The sequence below is a fragment of the Gekko japonicus genome, unplaced genomic scaffold (assembly GCF_001447785.1).
Source record: "Gekko japonicus isolate JY-2015 unplaced genomic scaffold, Gekko_japonicus_V1.1 scaffold700, whole genome shotgun sequence".
In the NCBI taxonomy this organism is placed as follows: domain Eukaryota; kingdom Metazoa; phylum Chordata; class Lepidosauria; order Squamata; family Gekkonidae; genus Gekko; species Gekko japonicus.
In genome coordinates, this window is record NW_015163109.1 from 178,128 (window position 1) to 194,618 (window position 16,491).

General features: G+C 41.9%; 1 protein-coding gene across 1 annotated transcript in view; it reads left to right on the top strand.

Annotated features, from left to right (window-relative positions):
* Nucleotides 1-8,081, top strand: part of LOC107106622 (THAP domain-containing protein 6-like) — a 27,262-nt gene extending 19,181 nt beyond the window's left edge. Inside the window, exons 3-6 of the mRNA XM_015406805.1 lie at nt 110-317; nt 3,488-3,607; nt 4,621-4,740; nt 7,712-8,081. Of these exons, the coding sequence (XP_015262291.1) occupies nt 110-317; nt 3,488-3,607; nt 4,621-4,740; nt 7,712-7,966 (703 nt within the window). The 3' untranslated portion in view covers nt 7,967-8,081. The remainder of the gene's footprint in view (nt 1-109; nt 318-3,487; nt 3,608-4,620; nt 4,741-7,711) is intronic.
* The last annotated feature ends 8,410 nt before the right edge of the window (nt 8,082-16,491 follow it).

Genomic DNA, 16,491 nt, shown 5'->3' on the forward strand with positions numbered 1-16,491 from the left:
ACTTGGAAATTGACACTGGTAACCACATGATATGCTTTATTAACTCTCTTGGGCCTGTTTTCGATCTGGTACAGCAACCTCTTTGTGATCTTACTTTTTCTTCTCATAGGTTTCCAAAGGATAACAGAAGGAAGCAAGAGTGGGCCCAGGCACTATGTCGTGTGGACCCTGTGAGTGGCAATCTTTGGACTCCATCTGTATGGGACATGATATGTTCCCAGCATTTCAATCCTGAATGTTTTCGGGAAATCAATGGGAAAAAGTTTCTTAAGGAAGGAAGTTGTCCTTCTGTTTTTTCGTTTCCTGATGACTGTAAGGTATGAAATGGTCTGGTAACCTAGCTGCATTGTACATAACTGACTTCTTATCAGTTTTAAGAAAGCTCATTATGCTCAGCTTTCGTGGAGTTTAGAAAGTCACATTTCATATTGCACTAAAAACTGTTGCAGAGGCATACAGTATACGCAGTGTAAGCAGCCTTTCCCTTAATTTCACGCATTGATGTAAAGCCACCTTCTACACACCATCCATATGCATGCTTTTACAAACTGCCCAATGCTTTTGAGTAAGTTTGATACTGTAGCAGCCAAAGGCTAGTGCCAGCCAGTTATAAACTATAGCACATTTATAAACTAAGCCCCATTTATGCAGACTAGTGGGCAGAGAATGGGCTGACTGAGATAATTTACCTGTAGTTGTCAAGGACTCAACTTGAGACCTTTTGCAAGCAAAAGATGCTCTGCCACCAAGCTATGGACCCTTCCCACTATTTCAGCAGAGGCAGAGATTCCATAACCACCTTACAGTTTGTTCCATCACCTAATTTAGGGACTTTTTCCTGGTATCATCTTATTCGATGTGCTTTGAACCAGAATTATTTTGGATCCCCCATCTCCTATCCAGTCACTTTTTTCACTGTCCAACTTATTTATTTAGATATTTATATCCTGTTTTTCTTCCCAGTGGGAACTCATGGTCCATTTTATCCTTACAACAACCACCCTGTGAAGTAGGTTAGGCTGAGAGTGTGTGACTGGCCCAAGATCACCCAGTGAACTTCTGTGGCAGAGTGAGGATTGAAATCTGGGTCCCCCAGATCATAGTCCAGTAGTCTAAAAGACCAAAAAGATGGTATTCATATATTTATGAATTTGATAGGTATTTGCTGTATGCACATCATGCCCTAACCTGGGTAGCCCAGGCTAGCCTGATTTCATCAGATCTCAGAAGGTAAGCAGGGTCAGCCCTGGTCAATATTTGGATAAGAGTCCATCAAGGAATACCAGAGTTGCAACACAAGGGCAGGCAATGCCACACCACATAAGAACATAAGAGAAGCCAATGTTGGAACAGGCCAATGGCCCATCCAGTCCAACACTCTGTCACACAGTGGCCAAAAATACCAGGTGCCATCAGGAGGTCCACCAGTGGGGCCAGGACACTAGAAGCCCTTCCACTGTTGCCCCCCCCCCCAGCACCAAGAATACAGAGCATCACTTGCCCCAGAGTTCCTATCTATACCTTGTGGCTAACAGCCACTGATGTATCTCTGCTCCATCAATTATGGGCCAATGAGGAGGGCTGGAATGATGGTGAACTGGCAAGTCAGTCTTGGACATTCAGAGGTCTAAGATCTTCTGTGGACTGTATTGTAAGTACATTGTCACCATTCCCTTGGTTACACTATCTAGGATCAACTCTGCTTCTGACACAGGCCTCTATTATATCACAGCTTTATAAAAGCTTGGCTAGAAAGTATAACTGCATTTTGCTTCAGAACATTAACAAATCTTATTCTTTATTCTTACTCTTTCAATATATAACAGATATTTATATGATTCAAATACATTTGGAAAACACTTATAGAATAACAGAGTTCTTCTCCACAGGATATGGAAACATTAAAACAATTTATTCATGCAAATTGTGAAAAATAAAAATAATACATGTCAGATGCCAGCACTGTTTTCATGTTAAATCATAAACTTGCCAAAGCCGAGAGTACAAACAAATATTATTTAGTTTACCTGCAATGTGTACACTTAACTAGAGATTTTTTCTGCTTCATATAGAAAATGAAGTCTCCCCCAGTAACCCCTGATCTATGCATAGAAAAACCTCTAGGATCCCTGGCCAATCTGCCCTGGAGGAAAATTCCTTCCAGGCCCAAAGTGATGATTGACATTACCTTGGACCTGTAACAAAGAACCATGAGAGCCGAGATTTTTGGCCCCAGTGTGCATCACTTTGCACTTGGCCGCACTGAACCCCATTTGCCACACTAATGCCCTCTGAGTATCTCTTGCCTTGAAAAACCTATGGAATTGCACGTTTGCTGCAACTTAACGGCAAAACAAAACATTTCTTTGCTCTATGCTTACAGACGTGTGCGGTAATGCATCAGGGCCCACCTGTAGTGTTTACAGTTCCTCCAGGGTTTTTTTTAGCCACCAGTTAATTTGAAAAACAAACTTCCTTTCCTTTCCCTGTACCGAAGAAGGTAATGAAGGTGATGAATGAGATCCAGGACAGTCTGGTTCATCATAGAACACCATATATTCCGTCCTTCCTTTTTATTACTGTTGGTGGTCTTTGTTCAGGACTCCTGGCTAAAGTGGAAATGCTGCTTGAGGCCCTGGGAATAAGATGTTAGGCAGTTTACTCTGCCGGTTCTGCTTTTAGCCTGGTAGGAGCACCACACAGAAGGGTGAATGTGTGAGGTGGCTCCGCCTCTTGCGAATTCTGTTGCTCCTGCATGTTAATATGTTTACTTCCTATGCATCCCATTCAAACAGCAGAAGTTCAGGAAAGTATCCTGTGATGCTGCTTCATTCTTAGTGACCCCTGATAAAGCTGCAAAATGTGTTATTTAGAGCAGCTTTCCCCCATGTTGCTTGAAAAAGCTTCAGAAGTATTGATTTAATTATTGCTCTGAGCTAACCAACATCTGATCCCTGGTAGGTTTTAGTTACTGCTCACCAGAGGTCATTTCGGGGGGGATCGCGGGGGATCGCTGTTCCCCCGGGTGAGGTACGAGGGGCGGGGCACATGACGAAGCCCCGCCCCCTGCTTCCGGTCGCCCCGCTTCCGGCCCTCATTCAGCCAGGAGGAGGCAGAAGAGGGAGGGTAAGTTGCTTCCTCCCTGCCTCTCCTCACCCCTGCCTGCCTGGGGCCAGGGAGGGCCTTCGCGGGGCTTCCTTGCACTCCCGCCGGCCTTGCAGGTCCACCGCCGGGCCCCTCATGGGGATCAGCAGTGGAGCTGCAAGGCCGGTGGTGGCGGCCGGGACCATTGGGGGCGGGGTGTGTGGCCTTATGACACACTTCCGGTGATGTCAGGGGGTGTGGCGTTATGACACACTTCTGGTGATGTCAGGGGCTGTGGCATATGCTAATGAGTTATGCTAATGAGTTCCCCTAGCTCTTTTTCTACGAAACGACCCCTGCTGCTCACCTCTTAGTCACTGACTCGCTGTCCTTTATTTCATAGAAAATAAATACTCCAAAGAAAACAAGAAAGAACGCCAAATGTGTGGGAGCATTTGATGTCCCTCTTTTTCAGGCAGAGTCCAGTCACAATGGGGCATGTAGTGAGCAAACAACACCAATGGTAAGCAAAATACCTGCGTTGGAGCTGGAGATGAGAAGGCCTCATTGTACTTATAGTTTCAAAGGGTAGCCATGTTGACATGCAGTAGAAGAGCTGGATTTGAGTCCTGTAGCACCTTACAGATCAACAAGATTTTAAGAGTCAAAGCTTTGACTCTTGAAAGCTTATACTACCAAATTCTTGTTGGTCTCTGAGGTGGTACAGGACTTGAATCTAGCTGTTTATTGTACTTATATAGTTACACTCTTTTGTAGCTATTTGTTAAACCATTATTTTAATGGATTATTGAACTGCTCTGTAAACTCTCCTTCAAGCTGCTCTCATTGCGGTCATTAATATGTGTTGAGTATAAGGAAGAACATAATCCTAAAGGTCTATATGTATAATAGCCTCTTGGAAGACAATTGGATGCAAAATTCCCACTGATATTAATGTATGTGGACTGCAGCAGTGTGTGCCTCTGCGGAATTGATAGTAAGCTGATGGCTGTGTACAGAGGAATACTGAAGAGAGCATTGGAGTAGAAATATTTTAAGCTGAATTCCATGCATGAAGACTGCCCCTCATTTTTTTTAACTACTTGTCTAAAGGACATCCAATTACTGTTTGTCACAGTCTGTCTCAAAAGAGCTGTGGCCATGATTTTAGTGCCTATTCAAGTCTGTGGTCGTTTTTCATGTTGTGTCTGAGAGACAGGGGTGTGCTCTTGGGAGTCAGACCCAAGCCAGAAAGCATAATAATATTGGAGCAATAATGCAATGTCCTAGGAACAAGATTCATGCACTCTGCATGACTTTTTTGAGGGGCGTGTTGTGTGCGTGTCATAGCTGCAACATTCCTCAGATCACAGATACAACTTTCCAACTGTGTATCAATATATTTTGGCTGTGTTAAAAGCAGCCACATTCTTCAAGTAGGAAGAATGTTTATTCACCAAAACTCAGCAGAGCATTCATAGGGAGGTTCCTTTTTCCATGAAGGATTTAATTTGTGCTGCTTTTTTTTTTTGGCAGATCTTGAGTAACAGATCACAAGATTCACTTGAGAACATCAGTGTGGGTGAAGTGGAGCAATGTAGCTTTTCTCTAGAAATAAACCCTACTGCAGAATGTAATGCAACGGACAGGCTTATGGTAAGCATATAAACAGTAACTGTCAAAAAGTGTTGCATAGATTTTTCTGAGAACAATGACGTCTTAATAACACTTTCCTGGGACTAAGCTCCATTAAACAAACCTGAGTAGGATTCCAACTAGACCTGCTTAGAATTGATCTTTAAAGGCTGAATGCAGAAAGTAAACAGTTGCTTGAAGGGAAAAAGTATAGTCCAGTCCTAAAATCTACCATGCAGGGTTAAATCTTTCATGAAGGCTGAAGAAAGTGCAATTATATCGGAGTGCTGAAGCATGGTATCGAACATGAGTTTAGACAGAATGGAAGTGCTAAGATCTGAATGTTAATTTGATTTGTACATAGCAATTTGTAAATGTGGAAATATAAAAGCATTTTCAGTTATCTGCACATCTCTGCCAATAAGGCCTGGAGCATCTGACTGGATCTACTGTCTCCCCTTGCGCTTGGAAAATAATAATTTTCTTCAGCTGTTACCGCAAAGTTATGGCTTTGAATAGAAGCCATACATAAAAATCTTTTAGTCCTGTTCCCAGTGACAGGTGCCTGCTTTTTTATAACTTGCTCCTCAGCAGAATAGCTCCAGAAAGTATCTTGATCAAGGCAAGTACTCTAGAACTGTACTCTAACAAAACTGTAAAAGATGTGTGGAGCTATGTTTTAATTTCATATGAAAACTAAGTGTGACCATGTTAATTATCCTAGACCTCTAGGTGGCTTTTGATAACATTGATTATGGTGTTCTTCTGGACTGCCTTTCAGGGTTAGGACTGGGAGGCATTGTTTTGTGGTGGTTTTGGTCCTACCTCAAAGGTAGGTTTCAGAGTGTGGTGCTGGGGGACTGCTCTGTCCCTTGGCATTTGGCCTATGGGGTCCTGCAAAGTTCTGTCTTGTCCCCCATGCCTTTCAACATCTGTGTGGGCATGAATTGCCACCAGTATGTGGATGACACTAAGCTGCATCTTGTGCCTCCAGCAGATCCCAGAAAGGCTGTGGAAACTGTGAACAGGTTTCTTGAGGCAGTTTTAGAATCGAATTAATCCCAATGAAACGGAGGTTCTATTGGTGGGGGAAGGTTTGACCAAAAATTGGCTGTCTCCTGTTCTGTATGGGATAGCTTTTGGGTACTGCTGGAACTAGATCTCCTGTTGGATAAACAGTTGGCAGTGGTGGTCTGGGATGCCTTTCACCAGCTTTGGCTAGTGAGACAAGTGTAGACCTTCCTGGGTGGGAAAGACCTTGCCACTGGGTGCATGCCCTGGTAACATTTAGATTAGATTACTGCAATGCACTTTATGTGGGGCTGCCTTTGAAGACTATCTGGAAGCTACAGCTGGTACAGAATGCTGTGGCCAGAAAGTTGACTGGAGTGGGTCATAGGGACCATATCACTCTAGTTTTATGCCTTCTAAAATTGGCTCCCAGTTTGTTTTCAGGCCCAGTTAAAGGTTCTGGAATTGTCCTTTAAAGCCCTATACGTCTTGCGACTAGCATACCTTAAGGACTGCCTTCTCTCATATGAACCTACCCATCTGTTCTGATTATTTTCAAAGGCCCTGCCAACTGAGGCAAGACAGGTGGTAACCTGGGAAAGGGCCTTCTGGGTTCAAGAACTCTGAGACTCCCTCCCCAGGGACAGTCATCTGTTTCCCTCTATCGTTGTCTTCTGCCAGTGGTTGAAGACTTCTTTATTTTATTTGGCATACCAAAGACTTCTTTGTTTTATTTGGTAACTGTTATTGGCCCTCCTCCCTGTTTGTGGTGTTATACATGTTAATGTGTTTATTTGTTTCTACTGGATTGTTTATTTTATATCTACTATAATTTAAATGCTGTTTTAATGTCTCAAATGTTTTACTGTTGAAATTTGCTGCCGTGGGGACTCTTATTTGGGTGGAAAGGTGACATAGAAGTGTTTTAAATACAGTAGCCAGTAGCAGAATTTTGCATATATTATTTGCTATATTGATTAGTTAAATTCTGTATTTGAGACAGAAATGGATGAAGCGGCCTTTTTAAACCTGTCTTGGCTGTCCTTCATTTCTCAAGGCAGCTCGTACAAGTTATATTTTATGTACAGTTTTTGTATACCATCATTTTTTTCAAGTTCTCAGTGGTTTTAGAGCAATGACTAAAAATATCAAAATATTCCAAGCCATAAACACTAAAAAGTTGAAGACAGTAGTCTAGTCTTCTAGCTTCCACCTTGCAACAGCTACAGCTTTAACGATCGGAGGACCGTAAGCTGCAGGCCTCGTGCCAGTAGAGATTGAAGGGCCCATCCTCTACAGCAACCCTTCACCCTTCTGTGCAGCCTCTTCATTCTCATCCCAGCACCCAAGTAGGACAAGAGCAGCTGTGGAACAAACAAAACAAAAACAAAGCAGGCCAGAGTGGGATGGTAGTGGTTTTACTCCCATTTCTCTGCAACCAGCTTGCTTTTATTGATTGATTTTATTTATTAAAACATATACCCCACCTTTCCTCATGGTTCAAGGTGGCCTCCAGGGGCGTTGGCATTCTCTGACCTGGGCTGGTGTGCCTCACACTGAGAGGTGAGAAGGCAGAGGGGGAAACCATTACTCTCATTGTAGATACACAAGGGCTGTAGGGGAGAGACAATCCTACATGCTCAGAAGTGATCTGGTAATTAAGAAGATCATAATTATATTTTAAATATATCTTATATTATTGTATATGTATGTCTGATGAACTGGCATGCAGGGCCTACAGTAGTCATGTAGTTCTTTTGGCTGATTTGATCATAGAAGTGGATGCAGGAAGGAGATGATTGGAGTGAAGATGCTCCCAGAGATATTTGAGATCCAGAAAGTCTAGGGCTTTAAAGGTTCAAATCACACCTTGCATTTGAACCACATGATCTGTCAAGAATAAAAGCAAATATTAACTGTGATGAAGGGAAACATCTTGTTTAATATTGCTGTTGTTTTTACAATGCACCATCTCTTTTAGACTGAGCACCATTACCATATCACAGATAGCCCCAAAACTTTGAAAAGGAAGCTGGATGAACTATTAATGGAGAATGACAAGCTGAGAAGAAGATTGAGGAACACACCTCTTGAAGAACAGATACTCCATAAAAATGTGGATGTTTCACAGGACAGCAAGCATTCCAAGTCTGTGTTGAGGGAAACGACCACGATGACCTTAGACAATGGAGGGTGTTCTTACCCCCAGGAAACTTCTGTCGGCTGCTTACATTAATGGAATACTACCCATTACTTCTGTGTATCTACTTACTTTCATATGACCAAATTTAGCTACTCAGTAAAAAGGTAAAGGTAAAGGTTCCCTTGCTCGAAAGCCAGTCGAATCCGACTCTAGGGTTGCGGTGCTCATCTCCGTTTCAAAGCCAAAGAACCAGCGCTGTCCGAAGACATTTCTGTGGTCATGTGGCCGGCATGACTAAACACCAAGGCTCACGGAACGCTGTTACCTTCCCACCAAAGTGGCACCTATTTATCTACTTGCAATTTCTTGCTTTCGAACTGCTAGGTTGGCAGGAGCTGGAACTAGAGATGGGAGCTCACTCCATCATGCGGCACCCGGGTCTCGAACTGCTGAACTACTGACCTTCCACAGCCTGCAGTTCAGCGTCTTAACCACTTGAGCCATGGCAACTCCTCAGTAGTCTTTTCTAAACTTCTCAGTCACTTAAATTGCTGGACCTAAGTGTGCTCAACTCAACTATCAAGTAGTGCTCTGATGTAGCAAGATTGTTGTTTACCACGCCAACCATAAGTATTCTGAAAAGTTCAATAGAAACAATTCACAGTATTCTGATTGCCTGCATTTCCTGTGACTTAAATACTACATATTCTTACATGATGTTGCATAGGCAGGCATGCAGTTAATATTACACGTTTTTTCCAGACTTTTCAGTTCTAGGCTGCCTGCATAAAGTGCAGCAACATTTGCTAGCATTTTATTGCAGTTGCCACATTAACAGATTTGGTTTGAAAGTTTTATTCTTTTCCCTCCTTCACATAATTTTAAACTGATTTATGAATAGAAGTTTAGCCATAGTGAAAACTTTCCAGTATAAAAAGGGCATTTATTATGTCAGTAGATACAATGGGTTGAAATTGCATAGTGTGAAACACTGGAGTTTATTTGGCTCAATTGTGAAGGCTGTTGTTGCATATTTCTGTTCTTGAATGGATCTGAGTGCATTCTAATCCAGTGTGTTTAGACGTATTTCTAGTACTGTGTAGTGATTTCTGAGTGATAGCTAAAGTAGATGTAATTCCAAGTCTGAAAACTAGTTACTGGTATCGGACTAACAAGACAAGACAGACTCGAAATCACTTCAGATTTATTATTGATCGCATTACTCAAAAGGTTTTGAACTTCATTGATTCTTTTATACAGCCCACTATCAGCTTCTCTTTGTGTCAGAAGTCTGAGAATGGATTCAGATAATGTAGTCAATATGGCCACTTTCAAACCTGATGGACAAAAAGGCTTTGTGGCTTGAACAGGAACAGCAAGTCCAGGACATGGATGGGGTAAAACTGCCTTCAGAAGCAACTGCTTTATGCTGGGTGGTAGAAGCTGCAAGATGGCGTGCAAGGGCTTACTACCAGGGTGTTGGATCCAGCCAACTTTATCTCCTCATCTTACCCAGTTCCCGTTTCACATCTGCTCTGGTCTGTATAAGTCCTGTGATACCCAGCACTGACTTGTTGGTGGTCCAAGGGGACCAACCCTCTTCTCCCTTTTTCACCAGTGGGAAAACCAATTGGATCTAACTTGGCTGGTTTGCATAGAAAAACTAAACATACGGTCAAGTCTATGAAGCTAAGGCTGCCAGAAGTGGGAGGTGAACTTGTATGTGTGGGGGATATGCAACACCTCCACACACACACACACACTAGCATTCATCTATATAAAGCTGTTTTATACTGAGTGAGACCATTGATCCCTATAATGCAGTATTGTCGACTGCGACTGGCATGTCACTCAAGGGTCTTGGGTAGAGGGGACTGGCACTAGACATTACATAAATGTCACATACAGGCCAGGCACAGAAGGATAAAAAATAAACAGCATCTTTCCTGGAAGCAATAGCCCTTCCAATATTTTGCTGCACACAGTGGCAGGAGGCTTCAAGATAGTGGAAACTCAATTCTTGGCTGCAGTATTTATGGATGAGCTTTTGCCAGTGACCACAGGAACCAGTGCAGTATATTTCTGTGGTGCTTTCAGCTATTTCTACATGCGTTAGGCATGCACAGGCATCCCCGTCCTGTAGGATATAGTCTGTTATAGTATCTCCTGCTTGGCATTTTGGTAATATTATCTGACTGCCCTGATGCCAGTTGCACTGCTCTTCCTGACCCTTTTTGCTAATATTCTTCATTATACAAGGTAGCTTGCAGACTGTCTTTTCCTTAGCTTATCTCTTGCTGTCTCTGATCTCTCTCAGCATTCCACAGCATGTGTAATGCAATCTAGCCTGGGCAGTAACTTTAAATGCAGGGCACAGAATGATCCAGGAACTGCAGAATGAATATTGGACTGGTTGCAAGGACAGACTGCCAAGAGAAATCCTGGAAAGGAACAGCTAGGACCATGTCAAGCATAAAGACAACCCACTAATAAACTCATGCTGGCACTTGAAAAATTGTGCAGTCTATTATCTTAAAATTCATAGCATGGAAGGCCTTTCAGTGAGGCTGCAGTAAAAGATCAAGGAATGAGGAGGGATTTGTTTCAAAAGGGGTTGTATATGCACAGCTGTTTGTATAATGCACGTAAGTTTATCAGATGAGAATTTCAAATGTACAGCACTTTGAACAGATGTAATGCTTTCAGTAAAGAATGACAACTTCTAATTCAGAATATTGGCACCAATAAGTAAAGGTCCAGATGTTTGTTGGAAGCAACAAAATATTCTGGTTTGGAAAATAGCAAGATCAGCCGCTTCTCATTTAATGTTGGACTCTTCTCTTGGGCACATTAACAATTTGCTTTCTGCAGATCTTTTTTGGGTTCACAACCGGATACTGGGTTTCCACTGGCAGAGGACTTTATAGGTTGGGCTGTTGCTTTCCACATGGCTTGGAGGCTGTAAAATGAATGGCATGCATGTTCTGAAAAACTGCTAGGGGAAATATCAGATTCCAGTGCTAGCAAACACATCTGCAGAGTGCTTTTGTTACTCCTTTCTACTCTACTAAGTGCTATTATTAACCCCGTAGGTCCAGGTTCAGTGAGATTTTCTTTGGTACCTCTTATTAAATTCTGTTTAAAGATCTTCAGAGATTTTTATATTAAACAAGGTAAGTCTGTTCACAACTGCTTATTCCAGGGGTGTCAAACATAAGGCCCAGGGGCCAGACTCGGCCTGCCCAGGCCTCTTACCCAGCCCGCAAACTACTGGTATGTATGGAAATGTAAGGTGCTCCCCCTTTTATAGTATCCCCGGGGGGGGGGGAACTAGTCTTGATTAAATACGTTTATTGCGGCTTTTATGTGTTCCCCAGTAAATCAATTGCTTTCACTGCTAGAAATCTATTGCTTTTGTTTGTATTTTGAGTAAAAAAATAATATTGTTTATTGGGTTTGTCAGTGTCCTTTATAAAATTTGTATCTTTAGTACCCGGAATTACATTTTATAGTGTACATGGCCTGGCCTAACAAAGTGACATTTATTTCAGATCCAGCGCTCGTAACAAATGAGTTTGACGACTCTGACTTATTCCATATTTTATTTATTTAGAAAATTTATATTCTGCTTCTTCAGAGATCTGCTCAAAGCAGCTCACAAAGTAAAAAACAATTAAATAGATGGACTCTGATTCTGAGTGATTTATGGGGAGAAGTATATCAGCTGAACAGAAATGGCTGCTCATTTTAAGTGACTAGCTTCATCTTCCTTCTGCAGAATACCCATTTTCCTTCTCCCATAAAATTGTCTCATTTATCAAAATGAAACCATTCTTGTGTGTGCGGTTAACAAAAAGTGCCTCAACAGTTCTTGTGGGTGCAATTATGGTGATAACCACCCTTTGAATAACAAGACCATAGCTTTATTAACTGATAAGATATAATACAGAGGAGCATCCAAGATACTTTGTAGGTCAATCTAATCTTGACAAAAAAGTATTTTCCTTTTTAATTATTTTTTATTTCCTTTAAAAGTTAACCAAGTATACTTTCCATACATTGTTTAAAAATGGAGTGGAGGACAGAATCTAAATACAAAAATTTACCCTGTCAGAAGTATAAACTCCTAAGGTGAGCTCAGGGAGGACAGAAGGCGAACACTCACTTGATCTTGAGAACAAGAAAACCATCCCAGTTATGCAGGTTAAGATCACCACTCTGCTATAGAAGCCCACTGGGTGACCTTGAGCTAGTCACACACACTCAGCCTAACCTACCTGACAGGCTTGTTGTGAGGATAAAATGGAGGAGAGGAGAATGATTTTAAGCTGCTTTGGGTCCCCACTGGGGAGAAAGGCAGGGTATAAATGTTCATAAATAACAAATGGAAAATGCAATTTTTCCCTTTAAACAGATGTAAGGAGTAGTTCTGTGCATTACAGCAAAATCACAAGTTCTACAGATTTTCCAGTATTTTGCAAAAAATTAAGCTAATTGAAACTAACATTTCTTGTTTCCTTAGGATTTCGTCTGTTGGCTACACCGGTATGTGAACCTTTTGGACCTAAAGTAGCACTGTACTTTATTGTGTAGATTTTTGTGTCCCACTTCGTTTAGCTTCAGTGGAAGTCCACCCATAACACAGAAAGTCTCCTCTGATTGCTATTTCCACTGTTATCACCATAGCATATAAGGAGTCAAATACAAAATAACAGATTTTCCTGTGGATCCATCTATTCTCCATGACAAAAAGAATAGTAATGTGCCTTAACAACTGTGGTTATCCCCTTAATGGACCCCTCAAGTATCAGAAAATGGCTCTATTGGAGCACACATTAGGGCTTGGAGTAGGTGACCCCCCCCCCCTGAAAAAGACCCTGAAGGGAAGAGGCACACTGGTATCTGTGTGAAAAAGAAAGCAAACTGCTAGAGATAGCTGAAGCACCTTGGGGATATAGTAACTCTCTGTATGGCTCTGATACAGGATAGCAGATCTGCTGCTCTGTAGAGGGGGCCATCATCACCTCCCTGTGTGGCTCATTTACTTTATTTAGGCCCTTCTTTCTTGCTGAGACTCAAAGCAGTTTACAAAATTTAGCAGTGCAATATGAGCAGTATAAGAGAGTCATTGCGATAAGATTGGATTATAGAGCTGGAAAACAGTGCTGTGTGTCTGTCAAGCAAATATCACAAGATTGCCCAGAGTCTCCAGTGTTATCTCTTCTAAAGGAAACCAGTCCAGGTGATGCACTACCACTGTAACTTTCCACTGCTCAAGGAAGTGGGGTGCATACAGCAGGAAATAGTGTATATATGTTTATTCCTACCTCCCAGTACATTTCCATATATTGATTAGTAAGCTCTATGTCTTGTTTCTTCCTATTTCCACATATATCATGGAACATGAATTTTCTCTATAATCAGCATTTTTAAATGCCTTGACCCTATTAATCATTATCCATTTGTATTGTTAATGCCTTTAATCCAGGACCAGATCTTATTAGCCAAACCAGAAAAAGTATTTTTCTTTCTTAATAACCCCCAAACAACCACCTTTTAGCCTTATTCAATTTCTTTATGTAAAGTTACAACTGGCATCTAGTGTAATGTCTTACTCATCATTAGCAAACAGTATCTGGACACATGGTAGCCCAGCATGCAGGTTTGCCATGGGCTATAAATCAACATTGTGTAAATGTTGTGAACAACATAATGTGCCCACACAGCAGTGGACTGCATCCAATTAACTGTAAATGAAGTCTTTCACAAAACGGATTTCTCCTCCTCTCTGCAGCCCCTTGAAAACTTGCTCCTGTGGAGGAATTCTAAGGAGCAAGTAGGGTGCAGTGCAAGGGGGTGCAGTTTGCAGAAAAACTTGTAGAAATTTCCATCCCTCTTGTGTAAGCCCTTCTGCAAAGGAAGCAAGAATTTACACAAGAGAAGAAGGGAGTGATTTTTATTTCCTCTTCTTGCTGTAGTCATTGCACTGAATCCTGCTGTGTGGCTGAGGGTACCCCAACTTTTGGCAGCTTTTCCAGGAATAGAAGAGGCTGCAGGGGAAGAGATCGGTTCTGTGAACTCCAGCTAACAGTTTATGCACTCCACCCATTTTTTTTACATATTTGAACAAAGTTTAATAGTGCTGATGCAGATAACAGCATGATGACACAGTACACATCTCTAAATTAAACTAGCTGGTAAGGATGTGAAGCAATTATTATTTCCGTTTCTGGGCTGAAATTACTTCTCTGCCCCCATCCCCTTCAGATGTACCACGTCTGCTGGGGGGGAAAGGTAAACACGGATTTTTGAGCACATTTAACAAACCAGCCATGCGGGAATTGCTCTGCACTAATTTCCCTGAAGCATTTGAGCAGATATACTCCAGCAGATGATCCCACCAATAAGTCTGGCATTGAAGGACTTGTTCCATTTTCTGTATCACTTGACTTATGTCTTATGCTTCTTTGCACTGCCCCCAATTTTTGTAATCCTAGTCCTATCGCATTGCTTATTAGAACTTCCATTCTATTTGATTGCCATGTTTCACACCATGTAATATGCCTTGAATCTCAGTGAGAAAGGCAAGCTATAATTAAATAATTTTTTTTGCCAAGACTTATATTGGAACTGCAACTCACCCATGTTTCCCTCACTATTCTAAGCAGGGGTCATTTCCTGCAGGAGCGCACAGGAGTGGAGCTCCGGCAGTAAAGAGCCCAGGGGGTGGGCACATGCAACAAGCCCCACCCCTTGCTCCCAGCAGCCCTCAGTCAGAGCAAGAAGCAGCCAGGTAAGTTGCAGAGCCCCGACCCAAAACAGTCCAGTGGTATCTTTAAGACCAAGTTCTATTCAGGTACAAGCTCTCCCTCCTCTGCGAGGACAGATCTGCACGTTCCCCCCCCCCCACAATAACTAGCAATCCAAAACAGTCCAGTGGGTGTTGCCTTCTGACACACTTCCAGTGATGTCAGGGGTGTGGCATATGCAAATAAGTTATGCTAATGAGCTCCTGCACCTCTTTTTCTACAAAATGACCCCTGATTCTAAGCCAGGATCAACATATTTTGTCCTTGTCACCAAAAAGTGGAGTATTCTTCTTTACAACATTTGGTAGTCAACCTAAAACCTAAGGTCAGGGCCAGAACTGTTCATTTTCAAATGGTAATTCAGACAGATGTTTGAAAAAAATGGGTATATGCCACTGATACTCTGTTACTCTTTGAACACAAAAGAGTAACAATGATGTTTCAACAATGATGTTCTGATAAAACAAAGCAGACTTTTGTTGCCGTTAGACTTTTGTTGGGAGAAGACTTAACTGTGTGCCATCACTGAACTTAGGACAGGGATGGAGACTTCAAGAGAGGTCTTCTGGATTGCCGCAATGACACTCACCAGGTACTCATATAATCTGGTGAACAGAGATGTTCGGGAAAGCCTGCCCAAAAGAAGAATTAGATGTAGAGTCTAAGTCAAGAATCCTGTTGTTACCCATCAACACTGCTGAAAGGATTACTCTGCCCACAGGCTTCATTCCCTACAGTCAGGCCTTCTAAAGTGCAGACAACCCACCTACAACCAAAGCTGAGACAATATTTGGATGTTCAGCACCTGCTTTGACTGTTTGCCTTCAGCCTATCGGTGGTTTCAATGAAAGCCTCCAGCCAGCCCGGTGTTCCCACCTCCTTTTGGATCTCCTGAGCCTAATGAGGGTGCTAGGTTTGGTCTCAGCCTGAGATGATGGTGGTGTTTGATGCCCACACCGCGCAACATATCAAGGACACCCCCCTGATCTGTGAAGTATAAACTAACATTTGTCTGTTGTTTTATATTGTAGGGAATAATGTTAAAATATTGAACTAAGCAGGAAAAGCAGTTTCATAAATCACTAGACGGAAGACCCTCAGGCTTGGTGCCTAAAAGTAAAAAAATATATATCAATATATGGACACTTTATTTAAAAAGAGGGGGGAATGAATAGATAGATTTTAGGCTTGTTTATCTGTTTTTAATATCCACAAAAATGAGGTTAGCATTGGAGACAAGTAAAGCAGCCAAAGAGTGAATCCGATCTCTGAGTTAATGAAAAGGCCGGAGAAGGCTCATTTCAAGATTTTTTTTCAGATTAATTTCCTAATTCTGATGTCAGTGCAGTAGGCAGAACTCCCACTTGAAATTCAAGTTTGCTTGTGCTGTAGATAGACATAGGGGACTTGCAGTGCAATTCTAAAGCCACTGATTTTGATGGACTTGAACTGAGGGCACCGCTCAGGATTTACACTGCATGTAGTTTGCAATGATTTTCCTTTGTCTTTGGACAGTTGCTATAACTGTGATTACTTTTAAAATGTGATACTCAAACCTGAGGAAGTAATTAAAAAACAAAACCAACAAGGTTATTTGACCTATGAATACTGTGGGTGGGATTGCTAATTCTGAAGAAGACAGAGTCAGGATTTAAAATGATCTAGATAGGCTGGAACAGTGGGCTGAGACAAATAAAATGAATTTCAATAGAGAGAAGTGCAAAGTCCTACACTTAGGTACAAAAAATCAAAGGCACAGATATAGAATGGGAGGGACTTGGCTTGACAGCAGCACATGTGAAAGGGATC